The sequence below is a fragment of the Rattus rattus genome, chromosome 2 (assembly GCF_011064425.1).
Source record: "Rattus rattus isolate New Zealand chromosome 2, Rrattus_CSIRO_v1, whole genome shotgun sequence".
Lineage (NCBI taxonomy): Eukaryota > Metazoa > Chordata > Mammalia > Rodentia > Muridae > Rattus > Rattus rattus.
The window spans coordinates 73,515,017-73,537,115 of NC_046155.1; the positions used below are offsets into that span (position 1 = coordinate 73,515,017).

Consider the following 22,099-nt stretch of genomic DNA (forward strand, 5'->3'; position numbering starts at 1 on the left):
AAAATATAAGAAGAGGTGGAGAAGCTGTAGAGGAAGACATCCAGTGTCAACCCTACCATATGCCAGCGCAGGTGAGAGGAGCACACCCTTCCACATGTACATGAATATGTTCTACAGTGCAGGGAGGCACCAGTTACCGAGAGCAATTGCTTCTTTAGGAGAATTAGGCTTGTTTAATGGAGGGGCGGGGCCGGGGGTGGGGGCGGGGCCGGGGAATGAATATTGTCGTTTAGTTTTGTTTTTCGGCAAGAGTTTACACCGAGGGATTTGCTCTTGCTGAGGATGTCCTTCAACACTGGGCTGTAGCCTCAGCATATTACTCTTCACTCACCTTTTGCTTCCTTAAAATTCATTTTGTATGACTATTTTGCCAGCATTTGTGTCTGTGCACCAAATGAGGGGCTGATGTCTACAGGGACAAAGGGGGTTGCCTGATTCCCTGAAACTGGAGTTAAAAGATGGTTGTGAGCCATCATGTGGTCTGGAAATAGAACTCGGGTCCTCTGGAAAAACAGCCACTGCTGCTGAGCTATTTCCCCAGCACCTCCCTTTTCTTTTATTGAGTCAGGTATTAACTAGGGTGTCTGGGCTGTTCCCCAACTAGTGGACTCAAGGAATCTTTCTGCTGTAGCCTCTGGAGTAGCTGGGACTGCAGATTTAAACTACTATCTGGCTGGTTTCATATGTGATGTTTTGAAGTCACTTAGAAAATTGACGAAATCATTTGGATAGCTGTTAGAGAGCCGCCAGGCAGTCCTGTGCCAAAAGCAATGGCTTCTGGCTAAACTTGAAGCTGAGCTCCGTTTACCCGTGGACCTCACTTTGACTGCAGTCTTCCCACTAAGGAGTTTTGCACAATTTCTGGTCGTTAAGTGGCACTGTAGAATTGGGTCATCTTAAAGATAAACTGGATCTTACTATCTATAGCCAGCAGATAAAATGCTGTAATCCCCACTCCTCAATTTTAAAGACCTCATTAAATTTGAGTATGCTGGCAAAATGGCAAGAAGAAGCTGAATGCAGTATTGTGCTAATAATTGATATGTGCACATTCCAGATTTTCATATTTAATAAACTGATTGAAAAAATAAAGCTAAACCAGCTGAAGCAAGCTCACAGTGGTTACAAACACTGACTGCTCTCCCATAGGACCCAGATTTGATTCCCAGCATTCACATACAGATAGCTCACAGCCATCTGTAACTCCAGTTCCAAGGGGATGTAAAGCCCTCTTCTGGCCTCTGCAGGTACCAGGCACACACATGGTGCACATATATACATGCAGGCAAAATATCCATACACATAAAAATAAACCCCTAAAGTTATGGCTAGCTTAGTTGATAGACTTGCCTTGTGAGCAATGAAGACCTGTCTCTTCAGTCCCCAGAACCCATGATAAAGTTGGATATGGGGACCCACAGTTGTAAACCCAGTCCTGGAGATGGGAAGAGAGGTTTGGGGTTCTTCGACCAATCAGCCTAGCCCAATTTAGGAGCCCGAACTCCCAATGAGAGACTGTTTCAAAAAAAACAAGGTGGGCAGCTCCTGAGGGATAATTCCTAAGTTTGACCTCTGGCCTCCACATGCAAGCACTCATACATGCACACAAATTTAATATTTACTTTTCTTTTTAGAGTAAAACGGGTTTAGTGGCTGAGAGTATTTATTGCTCCCACAGAGCATCTGGGCTTGATTCCCAGCACCCACATGGGGATTCACAATCACTCGGACCCCTAGTTACAGGGTATCTGGTACCTTCTTCTGACCTCCATGTGCATCAAGCGTGCACAGGATGCACATACATAACATGCTGGCAAACTCACAAAATATATAAATCTAATTTTAAAAAAAGTAAAATTGTTGGGTTGGTGAGATGGTGGAAGGGAAAAACTCCTGAAAATTCTCTTCTGACCACACACTATGGCACATATATACTCCACAACACATTGTTCACACAATAACAATGTTAAAAACCATAAAACATTAGGACACACACACACACACACACACACACACACAAACCTATTCAATCTTAGTTTGCTCCCTTTTAAAGCAAGGAGTAAACTTGAGAAGCATTTTAGCTGTGTTTGGCCAGGCATTAGTATAGTGTGACTTATGCCATGCCAATGTGGCTGTTGATGTACAATGTGTCACTGGTTTAAGGGTGTACATATCAAGAATAGCAAGGCTGGGCATGGTGACGTGTGCTTATAATCTGAGCAAGAAGCAGGCGATTCACAAATTTGAAGCCACCCTGGTCAACAGCAAGTTTCAGGGCAGCCCAGGGCTAGAGAGGAAGATATGGTTCCTCCAGCCCTCCCCCACAAACCAATATATGGCCCTGTTAGCTTCAGTTTCTACTAAGATATATTTATGTGTAGTAAAGTGAGTTCTTCATGTGTACTGGGCAAATGTTACTGATTGAAAATAACTTCATTTGGGCTTTTGCAATGAAAGGAAAGTCCTTTTAAACTCCTCATGTAGCGTGTTATAGTCCAGAAGGGAAACACACACACACACACACACACACACACACACGTGTGTGTGTGTGTGTGTATATATATACACACACATATACACATATGTACATACAGACACTTGTATATACATACACAGACACATATGTATATACATACACACACATATCTCTGCTGAGCCATCTCACTGTCCAAACATAATGTTTTAATTTATAGCTCAATGCACTCCCCCATCCCCTCAGTGTTTTGGTTATGTTACCTCTATCTCTTTATACGACGATGAAGCTGCAAAATTTTATATATAAATAGGAAATTCAGCCTTTCCTCTGCCATGTCATCTCAGTTTTTTAATAGCTCCTATAATGGCTGCTCTGTGTATCTGTATAATTCTTTGCTTATTGATGCTCCCCAGAGGTTGGCTTCCTTTAAGGTGTTGCCAGTGGGGCTTATGAAGGTGCTTGTGTGCATACTGGAATGGAGTTTCCAAGAGCAAAGCCAGCCTAGGCGTACACTCCTACCTTCACCCAGGCATTCACGCCCTTTGTTCCTAGGTCAGGTTGCTCGCTGAGACTTTGCTGTGTGCATCTGATGAGTGCTCATTCTGCTCCCTAGGCTCACTGGTGACTTGTCACCGGGTGTAGTCTCTGTCAGCTTCCCAGGAACAAGAATAAAGAAAGGACGTGTAAAAGAAATGGAAGTCTAAGCTTAATGAAGGGTTTGAAATAATACAAAATGTTCATATCCTGGGAACAGTGATCTAATTAACTACATTTAAAAATGTAGATGGGAGAGAGAGGAAGGGAGGGAAGGAGGGAGGGAGGGAGGGAGGGAGGGAGGGAGAGAGAGAGAGAGAGAGAGAGAGAGAGAGAGAGAGAGAGAGAACGCAAGCAGGCACATATACTAGGACATAGGGAGAGAACATCGGTTCTCTCCTGCCACCTTGTGGGATCCAGCATCAGGCCTGTGCAGAAGTGTCTGCCTGCTGAACCACCTCCCTGGCCTCACTACAGGTAGATCAATCCTTTATTCTGTGCATTAGTGGAAAGGGGACAAGTACCACGGTGTACACACGGAGGCCAGAGGGCGGCTTCAGGGAGTCGGTTCTCGCTGGCCACCCCCTGTGGACCCCAGGTATAGAATTCAGGTTGTCGAGTTTGGTAGCTTTTGCCTTTACCCACCAAGTCATCTTGGTGGCCCCCGACTTCCCTGACTCATACTTGAAACTTTTACATATTTTCCCCCATTTTTAAATCTACCTTTCAATGACATACACTGACAACTTTACTGTGGGCTTTTAAAGTGTATCATTTTAATCAGATGCCAAGTGTGGTGGTTTACACCTATAATCACAGTTACTCAGTGAAGTGAGCTCAGACAGGAGGATTGCCCATGTGGTCAGTGTGGGCTACAGAGTGACTCCAGGCCAGCCGGAGCTGCAGAGCAAAAACCTGTCTCAAAACAATGATTTTAATCAAAGCATTGGCAAGATGGTAGGAAACTGGAGTGCTCGTGAACTGTTAGCGGGATGTAAACTAGTAGAGCCTCTATGGATGGCAGTGTGGAGGCTTCTAATAACTGTGAAATAAAATCGCCACGTGACCCTAACGCAAAAGAACCGAGAGCAGATTTTCCTAGATTTGCATGTCTCGGTTTGTAGCAACACCATTCACAATTGCCAGAGGTAGAGGAGCCTAAATGCTCACACACAGAGATGAATGGGAAAACAAAATGAGGTCTATACACAGTAGAATATTGCTCAACGTTGGTGGATGTGCACTTGTAATCCCAGGACTCGGGAGGCTAAGACAAGAGGGGTCTTAACTTGACAACTAGCCCGGGCTGCATATTGAAACCCAGTCTTATAAAAGTGGAAAAGGAAGGAAAAGAAGAAATGGAGACAAAAACTGGAGGGAGGGGGTGACGCTGTCAACTTCCGCAGCATAGAGAAGCCACGAAGACACTTTGCTAAATGAAGTAAGCTAGAGACAGGCAATGCGATTTCATTTACATTATTAAAGTTATCAAATTTAAAATACTTAGAGTGTTCAAGGCGAAAGGGAAGAGGGTGAAGCAAGTTAGTAGGCAGACTATCAGACTGACAGGGTAGAAAATTCTGGAGAACTCCTTTGCAAGGTGAATCTGTTCAATGTGGTTGTGTTGGACACCTTAACTGGGTGGAGTGGGGAATATAATGTGTTTATTTTTTTTTTTCATTGAATTTTATGTTCTTTGCCTGCATGTATGTCTATGCATCACCTGTGTGCCTGCAACCCACAGAGGCCAGAAGAGGGTGTCAGAACCCCTGGAACTGGACTCATGAGCCACTAAGTGGGGGCTTGGAATTGAACCCAAGTCCTCTGGAAGAGGATCCAGTTCTCTTAACCACCGAGCCATCTCTCCAGTCCCTAGAGAAGCTTCTGTTTTGGGTGCTGGCGAATGCAGAGATTCATAGCCAGTAAAACATCAGAAAATGTGACCAATGGGTGCTCAGCCCCAGAGAGAATATTAATATTGACTCCCTCAAAGCTCAGGAGCCACTACTGATGCAGAAGTGGAAAGAAGGTGAGAAACCAGAGGAGATCATTGGCTCCTGAACATGACCTCTGTTGCACCTGTCAGCTCACAGTCCCTGCACAAGACTGGGCTCATGACATTCCATCATGAATGGAGAGAGGGCCCTTCCCTGGGGAGCTGTGGACAGTTACTGGTTACAGGAGAGGCCACCCATGCACATACAAGCAGGCCTGACTCATCCCAGCCAGTCACGTACACAAAAATGGACATGAACATTGTCGTTAGGTAGTTCTTCCTCCCAGAAACAAGACCCAGACTCAAAATATATTTACAAACACGTTGGCCATAGAGCTAGACTCTTCTCTGACTAGACCATAACTTAAAATAACCCATTCACTCTTATCTACATTCTGCCACGTGGCTGGTTACCTGAGCTCAAGAGACCACGCATCTCTCTTGTCACATCTTCCCTGGCGAATCTCCCACCTGGCAGTATCCCAGAATCTTTTCTGCCTCCTGGAAATCCCACCTATTTCCTCTGTAAGCTAAAGGCCATCAGACTTATTATTGACAGGTGCCACATCCACACAGACACAAGATGTTCTCTCCACACATGAAAGTGTGTGCTGGGGAAGGAGGCATTTGTTAGGAAGAAAGGGTTTCAGTGAGGGAGGGAAGGAGAGGGATGAGGGATGGAGGGGGAACAGGTGGTGAAATGGCCCAAACCCATTTACATATGTATGAAATTGCCAAGGTGGGGGAAAAAAAGGAAAAAAAAGAATCCAGGTAACTATTGGCATATCAGTGGGTTGCCTTTGGCCTCAAACTGCTATGAGGTAGTTTTAATCTGCTGCCATTTAAAGCCTGGTATCATAAAATATATCTGCAGAAATAATCTCAGTAGTTGCGTTGGGCTTTAAATGCCTGCGGGACATGGTGGACATGGGGTGCGTGCCTCAGATGGACAGGTGTCAGCTCATGCTGGTGCATGTAAGGGGAGCTCTCATCCATTGCTGGGAGGACCAAGAACTTGTACCGCCACTGTGGAGATCACTGTGGCGGTTCCTTAGGAAGATGCGAATCAATCTACCTCAAGATGCAGCTGTACCACTCAGGCCTCTACCCAAAGGACACGTCATCCTGCTACAGACACATAAACTCAGCCATCTTCACTGCTGTTCTATTCCTAGTCGCCAGAAACTGGAAACAACCCACCTATCCCTCAACAGAAGGATGTATAAAGAAAATGCGGTATATTTACACAGTGGAGTATTACTCAGCCGTTAAAAAATGAAGTTCCCAGGTAAATGAGTGGAACTAGGAAGGAAACCATCCTAGATGAGGCATCTCAGAGTCAGACAGACAAATTACGGCATGCGTGTACTCATATGTGGACATTAGCTGATAGGTTAATGATAACCAAGCCACAACCCATAGGATCCCTGAGGTTATGTATAGAGTAAGGGACTGGGGATGGGGCATATAGATCTTGTTAGGAAGGGAAATAGAACAGATAGTTGTGGATAAATGGGGGGGTGGTGGCGCTGAAATGGAAGGACCAAGAGTAGAAGGGAAGGAGAGAAGGGGATGAGGGAGAGAATACAGGGGAGACACGGTTAAGATTAAGGGCCATTTGAGGGGTATGGAAACAATACAGTAGAAGCTTCCTAAAGTATATACGTATAGGAAGGTGATCGAGATGAAATCGCCAAAGAATGAAGGAGGCAGAGCCCCAACTGGACATCCTGTGCCACCAAAGAAGCTTTCAGTACCAGGACTGGCTTACATCTAATGGAGTTGTTGGCCAAGGGGTCTCATGGAAACCCCCAAGCAACCCAGGCTGTTGCCAAGATTGTAGGTGGCTCTCCACAGAGGGATGACAAGGTCCTACTGCTGGAGACAGCACTCAGACAACTCACTGAGCATGAAGAAGTTGCACTGGTGCCTTCATAGAGCCCTCACCACATGTGCATGCTACCAAAGGAGAACTAGACTCCAGCCCAGCCACCAACCCTCTGATCTACACCGGTGTCCTGCCTGCTAGATACACCAGTGCAATGGTGCCACAGAGCCTGCGGGGTAACCGACCCGTGTCTGATTAGACGTAAGGCCCCCTCCATGAGATGAAACCCACACCTGACCCTGCTTGGGTGACCAACAACCTGCAACTAGATAGACCAGGGACCTGGGGCAGAATTAATATGACTGTTCTAAACCAACAAAAGGAAAGTGGGACGGAAATGGCTCCCCGTGACGCTCTGGCATACTCAGAGCAGTGCCTTGCTCAGCCATCATCAGAGAAGCTTCCTCCTGCAGCAGGTGAGAGCAAACACAGAATTCCACAGCCAGACACTGTGCAGGGAATAAGGAACCCTGGAATGCTTAATCCTAAGCTGAAAGTCTCTATCAAATCCCTTGCTTTAGGGTTCAGGGTACTATGCAGGAGAAGAGACAGAAGGCCAGAAGGGATGATGGAGGACATCAAGAAAACAAGGCCCCTAATTCAGCCTGATCAAGGCATGGGTGAACTCTCGGAGACTGAGTTAGACCTGCGCTGGTCTGCACAGCTCCTTCCTGGGTATACTTCTGGTCTAGTGTTTTGTTTTGTTTTTGTTTGGTTGGTTGGTCGATGTAGGGTTTCTCTATGTAGCCCTGGATGCCCGGGAACTAGCTCTGTAGACCAGGCTGACCTCAAACTCACGGAAATTTGGTTGCCTTTGCCTCTCAAATGTGGGGTTAAAGGCATGTGTTACTGCCACCTGGCTAGGCTGGTGTTTTTATGGAACTCCTGAACGTACAAACAAGTTTCTTGTGCCTTCTCTTGGGCTCTTTTCCTTCTGTGTGTTTGTTCTGTCCAAATCCAATGTGTTGTTTTTGTTTTATCATTTATTATTATTATTATTATTATTATTATTATTATTATATTATCTCTTAGAAGTCTGTTTTTTAATGAGATAAAGAAAGGAGGTAATGCAGATGGGAGGAGGGTGGAGAGGAACTAGAGTGAGTAGAGGGAGGGGAAACTCTAATAAGGATAAATTATATGAGAAAAAAATCTATTTTCAACAAAAGGGGGAAAACAGGAAGCAAACAACTCAAAATAACTTCAGGAAGTCCCTGAAACTGATCATATTCACTAGGCTCTAGATGTGTGTGCACTTCTCCAGGAGAAGTCCATCACACAACAATGTCCCAAGTGGAACATGTGCTTGTTTCTGAAAACTGTCACCTGACATTTCCCCCACTGTGGGTCTCAAAAACTCATTTCCAGTACTTGGAAAGCACTGGTACACTGGCCCAGCTTCTCCCTAGCTGTGCCCTAGTCCCCACAGTGATTTCTCTATTCACTGTCACCAAAGAGCTTTTGGCAGTTTCCAAAAGCCAGTGAGAGCCATAGAGCCATAAAAACACTTTTCCCAAGGAGAAGTTTCTGAGAAACCCAAGCATCATGTAGCCCAGACGACCAGTAGAGGCTATGTGGTAGTTAAGAGTGTTGTATGAGGACAGTATTTAAAGCCACACTTTCTGCACTGCCAACTACCTAAAAAGACTGGTTGCCATTCACTAGCACTGGTGCCATAACCAAGTCTTGGTGTGGACTAGGCAAGTGAGATCAGTGGAACTTTCAAAGTGGATTTTCACTCTTAGTGAATGATAGATGCATGCTATAGTGGTGTGGAAACCCAGGCTCTATCAGTAGTGTTTGGAAAAATACCACCTTCCTTTCCAGTCTTTGGTGCTTTCTCCTCAAGGCCGGTAGGTTTTACTCCCTGACCATTTCTAGCGATTTACTCACTGGGTTCACAACTGAAAACAACTCACTCTCTTCCAGAACCTATGGTAGCCAAAATTGTAGGGTGGGGCAGGGCGGGGCATTCTGTTTTAGTTGACAAGTGGTGTTCCATTATAACCACACACCAGGATTTCCCCTTCCGTCAGCAGTTGCTGGGCGTTTGGTGTTTCCAACGAGTGCTATTTCAAATGAAGCGGATTTGGACATTTGTATCCAGCGTTCACACACACTTCCATTTAAAATTTCTGTTACATTTTCACTTTTAGAGTGTGAGTCCTGTGTATGTGGTGTGTGTGTGTGTGTGTGTGTGTGTGTGTGTGTGTGTGTGTGTGTGTGTCCCCGTCTGGTCCTTCCACTCCTATTCTGTGAGTACTTGCACGACAGCCATTCACCAACACACCTGCCTCATGTGGTCCTGGGGACTGAGCCAGAGCCTCGGGCATGCTGGCAAACACCGCCAGATGAGCTGCTTCCCTTCCCTCAGTGTGTCTAGCCAGATGGTTGTTATACAGCCCAGGCCGGTCCAGAACTCCCGTCCTCTAGTCTCTGTCTGGCTTGACAGGCCTATGCCTCCAGCTGCGGTTGTTGTTGAACTGCTCTGTTGTTGTTGTTGTTGAACTCTGTTGTTGAATATATCTATAGCTATATATAAATGTGTTATATATATCACAATACATCATATATATATATATATACATACACATATATCACAATAACAAAGAAAAGGAGGCCATGAATTTGAGAAGGAATAGGGAGGGATGGGATGGGAGTATAGAGAAGGGGTTGGAGAGAGGAAAGCAAAGGGGGAAGTGAAATAAATAAATAAATAAATAAATAAATACAGTTTTGTTCTTTTCAAGACAGGGTTTCTTGTGTAGCCCTGGATGTTCTGGAACTTGCTCTGTAGACCAGGCTGGTTTTGAACTCACAGAAATCTATCTGCCTCTGCCTTCCAAGTGCTGGGATTAAAGGCATGTGCCACCACTGCCCAGATTGTAATTGTATTTTAGTTTCAAAATATGCTAAGAAAGATAGTAGATATCAGGGTCGTCAGAGGGGAAGAAGATATCTTTTTAAAAAAGATTTATTTATTTATTTATTTATTTATTTATTTATTTATTTTATGATATGAATGCTCTGTCTCTGCATGTATACCTGCAGGCCAGAAGAAGGCATCAGATCTCGTTACAGATGTTGTGAGCCACCATGTGGTTGCTGGGGATTGGCTCTAGGACCTCTGGAAGAGCAGACGGTGCTCTTAACTGCTGAGCCTGAAGATACTTTTTTTTTTTTGACTACTTCTTTTTCATACGATTTATTTTGATAATGTTCCTTCTCCTCCCATATGTTGACGAGTTTAAGGAACTTCCAAACCACCTTCCAAAGGACTGTATCATTCTCAAGTCCCACCAGCAAATGGGTGCGCTGCCTTGCACCCCCACCACCAGAATGTTCTTGGTGTGTTTTCCTGAAATTATTTTTGTGCTTTGAGATTTCACACTGGCACCCTTTGTGCAGGGCTGTCATTGCGGCCCTTTTAGGCTCTTTCCATTTGGAAATAAATTTTCTTCAGCCTGGGACATTTTCTCAAAATGTGTCTTTTCTCTTCTCTTTGGCACTGCCCCGGTAATACCTGTGGACACTTACTTACCTTGGATTGGCTCGCTGACCTCGGCTCGCTCTCTCCGACGGCCGCTTCCCTCATCTGAGTTTTAGGAGCTTTGTCAGTGCCCAACTCCATTACTAAGAAGTTTTGTTTCCACTTTAGTTTCTACATTCCATTTTCTTCTTAAAAAAAAAAAACAGATTATTTTTATCTTACATGCACTGGTGTTTCGTCTGCTCGTCTGTCTGTGTGAGAATGTCAGATCACTCGGAGCTGGATTACAGGTAGCTGGGAGCTGCCATGTGGGTGTTGGGATTCAACTCGGGTCCTCTGGAAGAACAGCCAGTGCTTTTAACTGCTAAGCCATCTCTCCAGCCCCGACTTCTCCTTTTAGAGTCTCTCTGTGTCCCTGTGTCTGTGTCTCTCCAACTTCCTTTGGCATTTCTTACATGTCAGAGATCCTTGCATGTATGGCTTTCGTATTGGAGAAGCAGGTATTAGATGTCTGTCTGGTCAGGACACTGTCTTCTTGTGATTGGGCGCTGCTAACTTTGACTGGATGCAGAACTGAGAGAGGGACAGGACCTGTGGAAATGGCACTGGGTGGTCCTCATACCTGGAAAGAGTGCTCTAGACACAAGGCAACAGGCACTGGACACAGGCAGGGTACATGCGGAGGCATTTGAGGGAGTCCTGAGGAGGGTGGACCGGTCACCGGGAACCTCACGGGTCCCTATGTGACCTACGACTTCCTCTTAGGGTGACATGAGACACTGCCACAGACAGAGTTTTGGCATGGTAAGAGCCACCTGGAAGGAAGAGTCCCCTCGCATGCCACACAGCGGGTCCCACTGAAGAGGAAGGAGCACATCAGTTGGCAGACGTGGTGGCTTGGATAGAATACAAGAGCAAGAAGTATCACATTCTGGATTTTAAAGGACTCCCGGGTAGATGTGACACAAGACAGGAACAGTGGCTGGCTAATGAGGTACTGTTGCCTTTAGCTGGGCTAGGAAGGAAGCGTTTGTTCTAGAAACACTGCATTTGAGATGTCTTACTAGACTGCCCAAGGAGAAGTTAAGGAGGTGTGTAGGGCTGGAGACACAAGTCCTTCCTGGATCTGCAAAGCACACTTGATATAAACTCAGGGTAAAAATGGCGTGTCAGTATGGCCCCCACCACGGGACCACGGGTGCCTCTCTGGTGTGGGAGGCCTGTGGTGGGGAGGCTGCCCACGTGCAAGGTCTGGGAGGACAGCGAAGCTCTGTTTAATTTTGCTGTAAACCTAAAAATTCCCCACAAAATAAACTTGATTTTTTTTTTTTAAAAAAAAGAAAATGCTATTCCAAGCCATGAAACTTGATGGAATAGCAAAGAGGATAAGAGGACCTGAGCCAGCTCTGAGGACCAGGCCTGTGGTGCACTGTCGACAGAGGAGGGAGGGAGTGTGGGACAGAAAGTGATGTGATGATGTGCAAGAAGCAATGGGTTAAGAGGGAGGGACCGGTCATGGACTGGTGAGAAAGTCAAGTGATACAGACAGAGCTATGTATCTTCTCCTTGGCAGAGATAGGCAATGGACTAGAAAAGGCTGGGGGACTAGGAGGAAAGGGGCCAGGGCCAGGGAAGGAGGGTCCATTCACTTGAGGTATTTTGTTGAAAAATGCTATGATGAAATTGAGCAAATCGAATAAGACACATTTTAAAAAGACATGTTCCCTATGTAGCCCAGGCTGGCCTCGAGCTTACGATCATCTCGCCTCAGCATCCCCATTGCTAGGATTGTAGATACACACCTCTACTACATTAGCGAGAGAACTTTAATTTATTATTTGCTTATTTCATTAAAAACGTAAGTGGGGGACTAGAGAGATAGCTCAGTGCTTAAGACTGTAAACTGCTCTCGAACAGGAGTTCAGTTTGCAGTACCCACACTGGGTGGCTCGCCACGGCCCATACGTCTAGTTTTGGGGAATTCAGCATCCTTTTTCAGTATCCTTGAGTACCTACATTCATGTGCACACTCCTTTAGAAGGCACACACATAGAGCTGGAATTTGCTGCACCTTGTGATCCCCAGCTTCTGTCTTCCTCACGCCCCCAACCCCTGACAATCACCGTTCTCCTTGGAGGCTGTACAGACGCAGCTACTGTAGATTCTTCTGTTGCATGGACTCTCAGCATTCATTTTTCTATGTCTGGCCTATCTCACCTAGTACAATGTCCTCCAAGTTCCCCCAGTTTGTCAGAAATAGCAGGATTTCCTTCTTTTCTTCTCAGGACTGTTTTGAATCTGAGACCGGAGAAACACAATCCTGGCTACAGACCGACAGAATTAATCGGCCTTATTTTTATTTCATGATCTTTTTTCTTGAGATGGTATCTCACGGTAGCCTAGCCTAACCTAGAACTCATTGTAGTTCAGGTTGACTTCAAACTCTTGGCAACCTTCCTAATTTAACCTCTGTCCGTCTGGGATTGTAGACTTGAGCTAACATGCCCTCCTGGTCTGCCTGTTTAGCTGAAATGCTATGCAGAACCTTCAGTTTTCTCTCCATGGATACAATGTAGCCTGCGGAGGGTGCTCTCAGTAGCCCTAGGGAGGGTACTACCAACACAGTCGCTAGCTGAAAATAGCCAAACCATGTTCAGCCGCTGTCTGGCCTTAAGCTTCCTGATCTGCAGCCCGAGATGCTGCCCTCCAAAGCTCTCTGGATTTTGGCAAGCCAGGAAGGCATGGTGTGATGTTCAAGAGAGAGCAAAGCTGGGAACAGCTGACCCTGTCTGCCTGATGCTTCCATGGGAAATTGAGAGTTTTAAGAAAGAAAAGTCAACGAGGTAAAAATGGCCACCTTGGAGAAGAGGACAATGACAGGGTGTTAGTAAAGTCTAATGGCACATAAATACAAAGACGTCATAAGGAAGCCATTACGTTACGTAATTTCTGTATAACACATTAGTTGGAATACTCACTAAAATTAAGTAAAATGTTATAAAAACAGAGTCTTACATATTTGTGTCATTAAACCCAAATGGAGCTTTCAGCTAGGTTCCAATTTCTGATTTCTGGCTCTCTGGTAGAAGCAGATGGATTTCTGTGAGTTTCAGGCCGGTCAGGGCTACCTACACAGTGAGAGCCTGTCTCAAAAAAAAATTATAGAAGCTGTAGCCATCTTTCAAACATTAGCGTATAACATAAAGATTGCCTCGTCCACTCAGAAAGCTGAGGGCTGACTCTACCAGCTGAGCTATATGCCCTGTCAGGTTTATAAAACTTCTATTTCCTTCCTTCCTTCCTTCCTTCCTCCCTTCCTTAACTGTGTATGTGTTTGGTTGTGCATGTGCCACAGCACACATGTGGGACTTTACCAACTGAGCTAGATGCCCAGTCAGGCTTATCAAAGTATTTAGTTATCTGTCTGTCTGTCTGTCTATCTATCTATCTATCTATCTATCTATCTATCTATCTATCTATCTATCTACCTACCTACCTCTCTAGCTGATTTATCTATGTACTACCCACCTACCTACCTTTTTATTATGTATGTGCATAGTTAGTGGACACCTTGCAGGAAGCCAATTCTCTTATTCCACTATGGGAGTCCTGCGACAGTTTTGTTAAAAGTCTGCTTGCGCAACATCACATGAGCTCCATTTGGTCTTTTTTTTGTGGTTGTTGGTTTGTTTTTCTTTTTTTTTAAATGAGGTTTCACATAGTCTAGGCTGACCTCAAACTCAGCATGTGGTCAACAAGGACCTTGAGTTTCTGACCGCCGGCCTCTACCTCTTGAGTGCGAGGATTAAGACCACGCACTACACCACCCAGCTTTGTGTCTCTGCGGATGGAACCCAGGGCTTCCTGCATGCTAGGCAAGTGCCCTACCCACTTAGTCGCGTTCCTTTCTAGCACATGGTCCCTTAACAACTGTTAGATCGTCTATCATAGGACGGCTTACAGCTCGGTCATCTGGGCGAGCATCTTTATCTACCACAAATAGCAACAGGAAGCGGGCAGTGATACATGTAATCGTTGCGCTGATTATTCTTTTTAATTTTTGGCAAAATGACTGGTTGTCAAATTATTTACTGGCTCAAGGGACATAAATACTTCCAAGACTCCCATACACAATGCCAAATAGCATCTTACCACGTCTGCCTCCTGGAGCAACTGAGTAACTGTAAGGGCTTGCTCTCCCCTGACATCCTGTGAGAGTTACTATTAGTAATTATACCTTGGGTGCATCACACCATTCTACCGTGTCAACTTCTTTAATTAAAAAAAAAAAATCCAGACCTGAGGTCTAGCTCAGTGGTAGAGCGCTTGCAAGGCTCCAGGTTTCATCCCCAGCTCCTCACATAAGCAAAGCCAACACTCCCCAAAACTTTCCGCCTGTGTGAGGGCTGAGGTTTACTATTTACGGAAGCAGCTTGCCGTGGGGGTGCGCGTAATCTAGATTCCAGTGATTTCTTTGTGCGCCTACATGTGCTAGGCACCGGGCCAGGTGCTTTTTGTGTTTATTACTGCTGGAACCACACCTTCAGAACGTAGGTGTTCTGTCCCCGTGAGGCTGTGATATATGAGGACAGAGTGCTGGTCAGTTGGCATGGTCAAGACTGGTACCAGGTGGCTCGACTTGGAGTATAGCATTGATCCATTGTGTACTCAACCCCTCCTCAAAGGATTTTACATACGTGCTCACATGTAAACGCATATATTACATATTGCATATTATGTATGTATGCCATATATATATTCACAGCTTACCAGTTCTCCCCCCCCCTCTCTCTCTCTCTGTCTTTTTTTGAGACTGAGTTTCATGTAGCATAGACTAGCTTTAAATTCGCTATGTAGTCAAGGGTGGTCTTAAATTCCCGATTCCCCTGACTGCTAACTCCTGAGCGCTGGTGTTACAAGTGTGCACCATCCCTGCTCATTACGCACCCCTGTTCTGTTTAGTGCCAGAGATCAAACCCACAGCTTGGTGCTTGCCTAGCAACTGAGCTATATTACCAGCCAGACTTCACCAAAGTCTTACTACCTTTATTTAGATATTTTTACCTTACTTTGTGCATATGAATGCTTTCCTTGCACAAATGTATGTTTGCCACACGATTGTTAGATCCTCTGGAACGGGGGCTACAGGTGGTTGTGGTTGTGACTAACGACGCGGCTCCTGAGAAGTGAATCCAGGTCCTTTGCAAGGGCAACGAGTGTTCTAATCCCTGACACACCTCTGCAGTCCCACACTAAGTGTATAAGAGCATACATATCGGTCTGGACATAGTGGCGCAGGACTTTAATCCCAGCACTAGAAGGCAGAGGCAGGCAGATCTCTGTAAATTTCAAGGCTAGCCTGGTCTATGTAGTGAGTTCTTAAGACAGCCAGGCATGGCTGCACAGAGAGATCCTATTTCAACAAACAAAACAAAACCTGAGTGCACATGCCATAGTGTGAATGTGGAAGTCAAAGGACAATTTGCAGGGGAGTCAGTTCTTTTTTCCCACCACGTGGGTTCTGGTAGCCACTGAGCTATCTCGCCCATCCTCATCAGTTTTTAAATTCCTGGTAGACTAAGCCAGCTGATCTACAAAGTTCATTTCTCTGAAACCCCAACCTCCCGGAAGAACTCCAGGGCCACTGCTTCTTGTCTGCTGTGATAGGTGATCCTGGATCTAAATGTGAAGCCAGCAGTAGGGGGGAATGGGGCCTAACCTATTTACCATCATTTCTTCTGAAGGTTTAAACGAGAGAAGCAGCAGAGGGAGTGACTTGGAGGGCTGATTCCTTGGAGGCTGTGTCTTGGGACAGACACTGTGCCCAGAACATAGCTGTGTGAAAAGGTGACCCGCTCTGACAGCTTGAGGCGGTTTCCTCCCTGCCCCCACTTGTTTTATTTTGTTTTGAGACAGGGTCTCACGGTGTAGCCCTGGCTATTCTAGAACTCTCTCTGTAGATCACTCTGGCCTCAAACTCACCAGAGCTCCCCCAGCCTCTGCCTTTACCTCAAATGCTGGGATCAAAGGTGTCTCTCACCATAGGCCTTTTATTCTGGGTCTTCTGCACTCTATACGTGAATATTGGCTCTTGGATCTTTGGACATCATGCATAAGAGTGTTTTGTCTGCATGTATGTATGTGTACTGTATGTGTATCTGGTGCTTGTAGAAGTCAGAGGAGGATGTCAGATCCCCTGATACTGGAGTTATAGATGGCTGTGAGATGACATGTGGGTGCTAGGACTTGAACCCTGGTCCTCTGTGAGAACAAGTGCTCTTAATCACTGAACCATCTCTCCAGCCCCGGGCACCAATTTAATGAGTCAAACAAAAAGGAAAATTAAACTGTTTACTCGCTCTTAACCCTGGCCTTTTGACAAGCTCACAGGGCAGAGAAAGGGATCTAAAGCTGTTAACCTTCCCCATTGTTTCCCATTGTCTAAGAGGCTTAGAGTTCTTAGCTCAATATGGCCTCAGGGTATATCATAGGCTACACCAGGCTTGCTGAGGGCATGGCGGGGAGGACCTGACTGCTAGTGCTGGCTTTGGCTGCCTGTGTCTAACTTCTACTCCGTTGTGCTAGAGTCTCCTCCTTTCCTGTGTTAGCTTCAGTGTATTTGTGATCAGCCTTGGGGGATGCTTTCAACGGAGGTGGGCAGAGAAAATTCTGTTACTGTTCTCAGAATACAGTGATCTCATTGGGATGGTTCGACCCTCCCTTCTCTCTCTCCTTCCTCCCTTCATTTCCTTCCCTCCCTCCCTCCCTCCCTCTCTCCCTTTCTCCTTCCCTTCTTTCCGACTCCTTCCTTCTGATTCTCTCTGTAGCCCTGGCTGTCCTAGGCATTGCTATGTATATCAGGATGTCCTCTAACTCAAAGAATCTTCCTGCTTCTGCCTCCGGAGTGCTGGGGTTGCTGGGATTAAAGGAGTGCACCATTACACTCCTGCCGGTTTAGGCTCAGCTTTTCCAGAGCCTATGACCCAAGAGCTATTTCAATGGCCAGGAAGCTTGTCCAGGGAGTGGGCCAATAGCAGCTGGAAACATTCAGAAAGCCCCCGCTTGGAAGCCAGGCTCTCTGATGGTGCTCACCTGCAAGCCGCTGCTGAAGACCTCTGCAGACTTCAGGGGACGGAATATCCTCTTTGGAAAGCACAAATGGCCGTGTTTGGAAATGATGGAGTGGGGAAGGGTAGGGAAAGAGATATGGAGAATAACCACAGAGGGCCAGAGCTGAGGTGGCGTTGGGACTGCAGGGTGGACAAAAAGGGAGGAAAATAGAGCAAAAATGGGAAGCTCAGAATAGAAGATATAAAGGAAAGTGCCAACTAGTGAAAATCCTGCGAAAGAACGCGCGCGGGGGGTTGGGGGGGCGACTGGGGAATGGTTTAGAAAAATAGCAATTAGCACAGCTAAAAATAAAGACCAATTTCGAGACAAAGCCAGACCCACAAGGAGAAAAATAAAACTCGCCAGAAAGACAATTCCTTGCAAACCAAATGCTCAAGAAAATGGGGCTAACGACACCCCCCTCTTGGGCTGTTTGGTAAAAAGAAATGGGAAACTAGATGAGCGTGGAGCGCGGCGCTGAGCAGGTGACAGGCACCAGGAGAGGAGCGTTGAGCCCGGCGCTGGAATCCACAGGATTCCGGTAGTTGAGCGCAAAGGTCCTCCAGAGACTGCACCCAAGTGTCGTCCAAGTTAAAATATGTGCCGGCGCGCTCCGATCCACTCTGGAACCGCAGAGGCTCCGGCAGCGTTCTCCGAGGTCTGTCCCGGAGCCTGGAAGCCCCGGCACAGGCGTGGCGTGGGCCAGAGTGGGCGCCCACTCGCGGCGGCTTGGCTTGGGACTCTGGTGACGCCTCCCGGGTATTCGCGGCGTGAGCAGGCCGCGCGCCCACGGAATCGGGTAGACCTGGGGGCGATCAGGGAGGTGACTTGGGCCTGGCAGGGACACTGAACACTGTACGTCTCCAGGCTGGGAGGGGAGGGACCGGGATGTGCGCGGGAGCTGAGGGTCACCCGGGGCCAACGCGCCCTGCCCTGCGCGGGTAACTGGGGGCTGGACCCAGTGCCCACGGGCGCGGGTGGGCAGGGAGAGGGGAGCGCGGCGGGGAGGAGGCGGCGGGCGGGGCCTGGAGGGGCGGCGTCGCGCGGACTCCTCCTCCTCCTTGCCCTCTTTGGGCTCAGCCGCCGCGCGGCCCGGCTGCTCTGTCCTCTGGACGCCCGCGGCGATGTTCACCCGCGCCGTGAGCCGACTGAGCAGGAAGCGGCCGCCGTCTGGTAAGCGACTGCCGGCGCTGGGGCGCGGGAAGGACCGGGTCGCGGGGTCCCTTGGCGCGGCTTGCCGTGCCGCCCGGACAGCAGCCGCGCTCCTCCCCGCTCGCTCTGTCCCAGCCGCGGCGGGAGCGCAGAGCTGGGGAGCCGCCCGGGGAGGAAGTTGGGCTTGAAGCGGGAGTCTCAACAGCTTTCTTTCTGGAGAAGGTCTGGGAGCCAAGGGAGACACATTAACAGCTCCACACTCGGAGGCAGTGTGGGAAGCCAGGCTCCCCTCCTGCGTGCAGCCTCCTCCTCGGGCGGAATGGGAAGGATGCTCCTCCGGACCTCTGCATCCCCGGAGTGGCCGGGCCCCGAGGCGCCAAAAAAGTGGAGTCCCAAGGTGGCTGCACACCAGGGCGGGGGAGGAACTTGTGTGACACGGCGGGGGAGTCACTTTGTTTTTCCCCCTGAACCTGCCCGACCCACAGTTTGGGGCAACTTGGCAAGACAAAGAACCCACGGTGCAGAAATGGTGATTTGAATCCTGTCATCCTTTTTGTTCTGAAGAACACCTAACACTCTTTGATGGCTTACGTTTGTGGCCAGGAGTTGTGTTGACACCTTCTGTGCTTTCTCTTGTCTTAACCCTTAGAGCCGCCGCGTCGGAGGGGTGGGGCTCTAAAGCCAGGGTATTGGGTAACCTGCTCTACTCTTAGCTGATGGATCTTTTAAATGTAGGTTTGTTTGCTTGACTCTGGGTTTGGGGTTCAAAGGCTTGCTTTCCTGTCGGCCGGAGATTCACTACGTGTTAGCCGGTTTCCTCTTTTCACATAAATATCAAACGTGGTTAAACGACTGCAGTCAGACATAGACCCAATCCCACTGCCACCATTCGCCAGCTGTGCAACTTGTTTGTGAGTAGGGATGTGCAAAGTGTACCTTTAAGTGCTTAATTGGAGCCTCCCCTCCACCCATCAACCTCATGCAAATCATTTCATTAAATATTTAAGACAACCCTACTAAAGTCAGATTCCATAGAGTTATCGTGAAGAGTTAGCACTGTTGTCTTAATATGCGTTGAAATGATCCATTAGCGTTACCCGAGTGGTCACATTCCCTTTGATGCTGATGGCTGACACGGAGTGGTGGTCAGATTCCAGGCACCGGAGTTGAACTCCAACCTTGACTCTGCCACTCCGACACACTGAATAATGAATGTCCTTGGACCTTTCTGTGCCGCAGAGCTGTGCTGGTGCTGGCTCGGTGTAGCTTTCGAGAACCAATGGCTAAATGTTCAGGGCATCTGGGAACTGGTTGCTAAGTCATAGGTGGACTGAAATGAACTGTGCTGGGACATATCAACATATGTCATACAAGGCTTGATGAACAGTGGACTTCAGAAAGCTGTGGACTTAACTACATAATTTGTATTTTAGATTACATTTACATTTGTGTGTGTGTGTGTTTGTGTGCCTGTGTGTGTGTGTGTGTGTTTCTGTGCCTGTGCCTGTGTGTGTGTTTGGGTGCCTGTGCCTGTGTGTGTGTGTTTGTGTGCCTGTGCGTGTGCATGTGTGCCTCTGTGTGTGTGTGTGTGTGTGTGTGTGTGTGTGTGTGCTATAGCTTGCATGTGGAGGTTAGAGGATGACTTATAGAAATCAAGTTTCTTCTACTGATAGGTCCCAGTAATCAAACTCAAAAAAGCCACCACGCTTGGATGTAAGCATCCTTACCCAGTGAACGATGTTACTGGCCTTTAACTGCAGATTTTAATTCTGATAAATATATGCTCACATTACTAATGGTAATCATGAGAAGCCCCGAGTGCAATGCTGGATACGTGGTAAAAGGTGTGGGCTTACTAGTTCTTTTTTCTTCCCTCTCCTTGTTATGTAGAGGAGCCGTGCCAAGCCCTGCATCAGTTGCTTGCTGCTTAGCATTGTCTTTGGCCTGAATTTAATACAAACAGAGCCACGGAATCATGACACATACCTGGATTCAGGGTGCTTTTGCACGTGGCCAGATCGCAATCCCAAATTGAAAGGCAGTTTCACAATCATTGGTACCATGTATCTATTCCGAGGCAACAGACTAACTCTGATGAAGTTTGTCCACACCAGTGATAGAAAAGCCAGGAGTTAAATGGCAGCGGCTGGTGTTGGATGTCTGTATGGCAAGAGCCCATTTCCCTTGAAATCTTCGGGTATAAAGTCTGCTTCTCTGTCAAAGGACATGAGCCCCCGCCGGTTTGGTCACTATCATCACCAGCCAACATCAAGAAAAGAAGGAGAAAGGAGGGAGGGTGAGGGCTCCTCACAGAGATACTGTGCAGCCGGCAAGTCATCCGCAAGACGGTTATGGATTTGGGGGAGGGCAGTTTTGATTATTTTTTTTTTCTTGTGGTGCTAGGAGTGTGCCCAAGGCCTTGCCCATACAGGCAAGTGGCCTGCCCCAGGGTGATACCCACACCTGAACTTGACTTTTAAAGAGGTTTTCCAGAATATCCAACTGAAGCCCCATCAAAGCTGGAATCACCCATGTAAGAGCCTGCAGGGGCTTGGGGTTGGCTGCAAGCCTGTCTCCCCCAGAGCATTTTATGTGAGGCCGAAAGAGTTAAATCTCATCACTCTGTCCACTGAGAGCTGGGGGCTCCCCCTGTTTCTAAGGCTTGTAGTTAGAAGCCTTTGTTGGAGACTCTGTGTCTGCTTATTAGGTAGGAGAAGCGGGGCTTGATAAAACTCAGGCCCCAGTTCAATCTTGGGGAACCAAGGGAAGCAGGAAGAGTCACGGCTTCATTTTTAGCGAGCACCCCGGTATTTTTTTTGTTTTCTTTTTTTTTTCCTTTTTCTTTTTTTCTTTTTTTTTTCCTTTGGAGCTGGGGACCGAACCCAGGGTCTTGTGCTTGCTAGGCAAGCGCTCTACCACTGAGCTAAATCCCCAACCCCGCACCCCGGTATTTTTATGCTGAAGTGTGAGGAACCCTCAGAGGACCCTGGCCTCTACCCACAACCCATACTGCTAATAACTGGCGAGATCCTACCTCAGAACCAAAGTAAAAGCCACACCCTACATCCAGACCTCTGGGGGGCCTGTCAGAGGACTCCTTTTTATGTTATCCTATTGAACCTTGGCAATGGTTTCAGAGTCAGTGCTGGGCTTATGTTTTTAGTCTGTACAGAAATTTAATGAATTCGTTCCTAACAGTTTCACAGTGGAGTGTCTTGGCAGTTGGGGAAACTTTCCTCTGTAGAAACTCATGGGCTGGCTCTGGGGGTTGGAAGAGAGCAAGGCTGGCCTCCATGTGAGCAAAGGCCAGGATGAGATGGCCTTTTTTGTTCAGATGACATCAGCTCCGTCTGCTTGGGTCCCACCACGAGCAGCCTGTAGACGACATGGGTGAGCAGAAGGCACGATGTGGCTTCAGTTGCTGTCATTCATCTGTATTTTGTCTTTCATTTT

The 22,099-nt window shown here is 47.3% G+C and overlaps 1 protein-coding gene across 1 annotated transcript in view; it reads left to right on the plus strand.

Moving 5' to 3' along the window:
- Window positions 1-18,542: 18,542 nt before the first annotated feature.
- Window positions 18,543-22,099, plus strand: part of Rgs10 (regulator of G protein signaling 10) — a 41,782-nt gene continuing 38,225 nt past the window's right edge. The window contains exon 1 of the mRNA XM_032892496.1: window positions 18,543-18,667. Within this exon, the coding sequence (XP_032748387.1) occupies window positions 18,619-18,667 (49 nt within the window). The 5' untranslated portion in view covers window positions 18,543-18,618. The remainder of the gene's footprint in view (window positions 18,668-22,099) is intronic.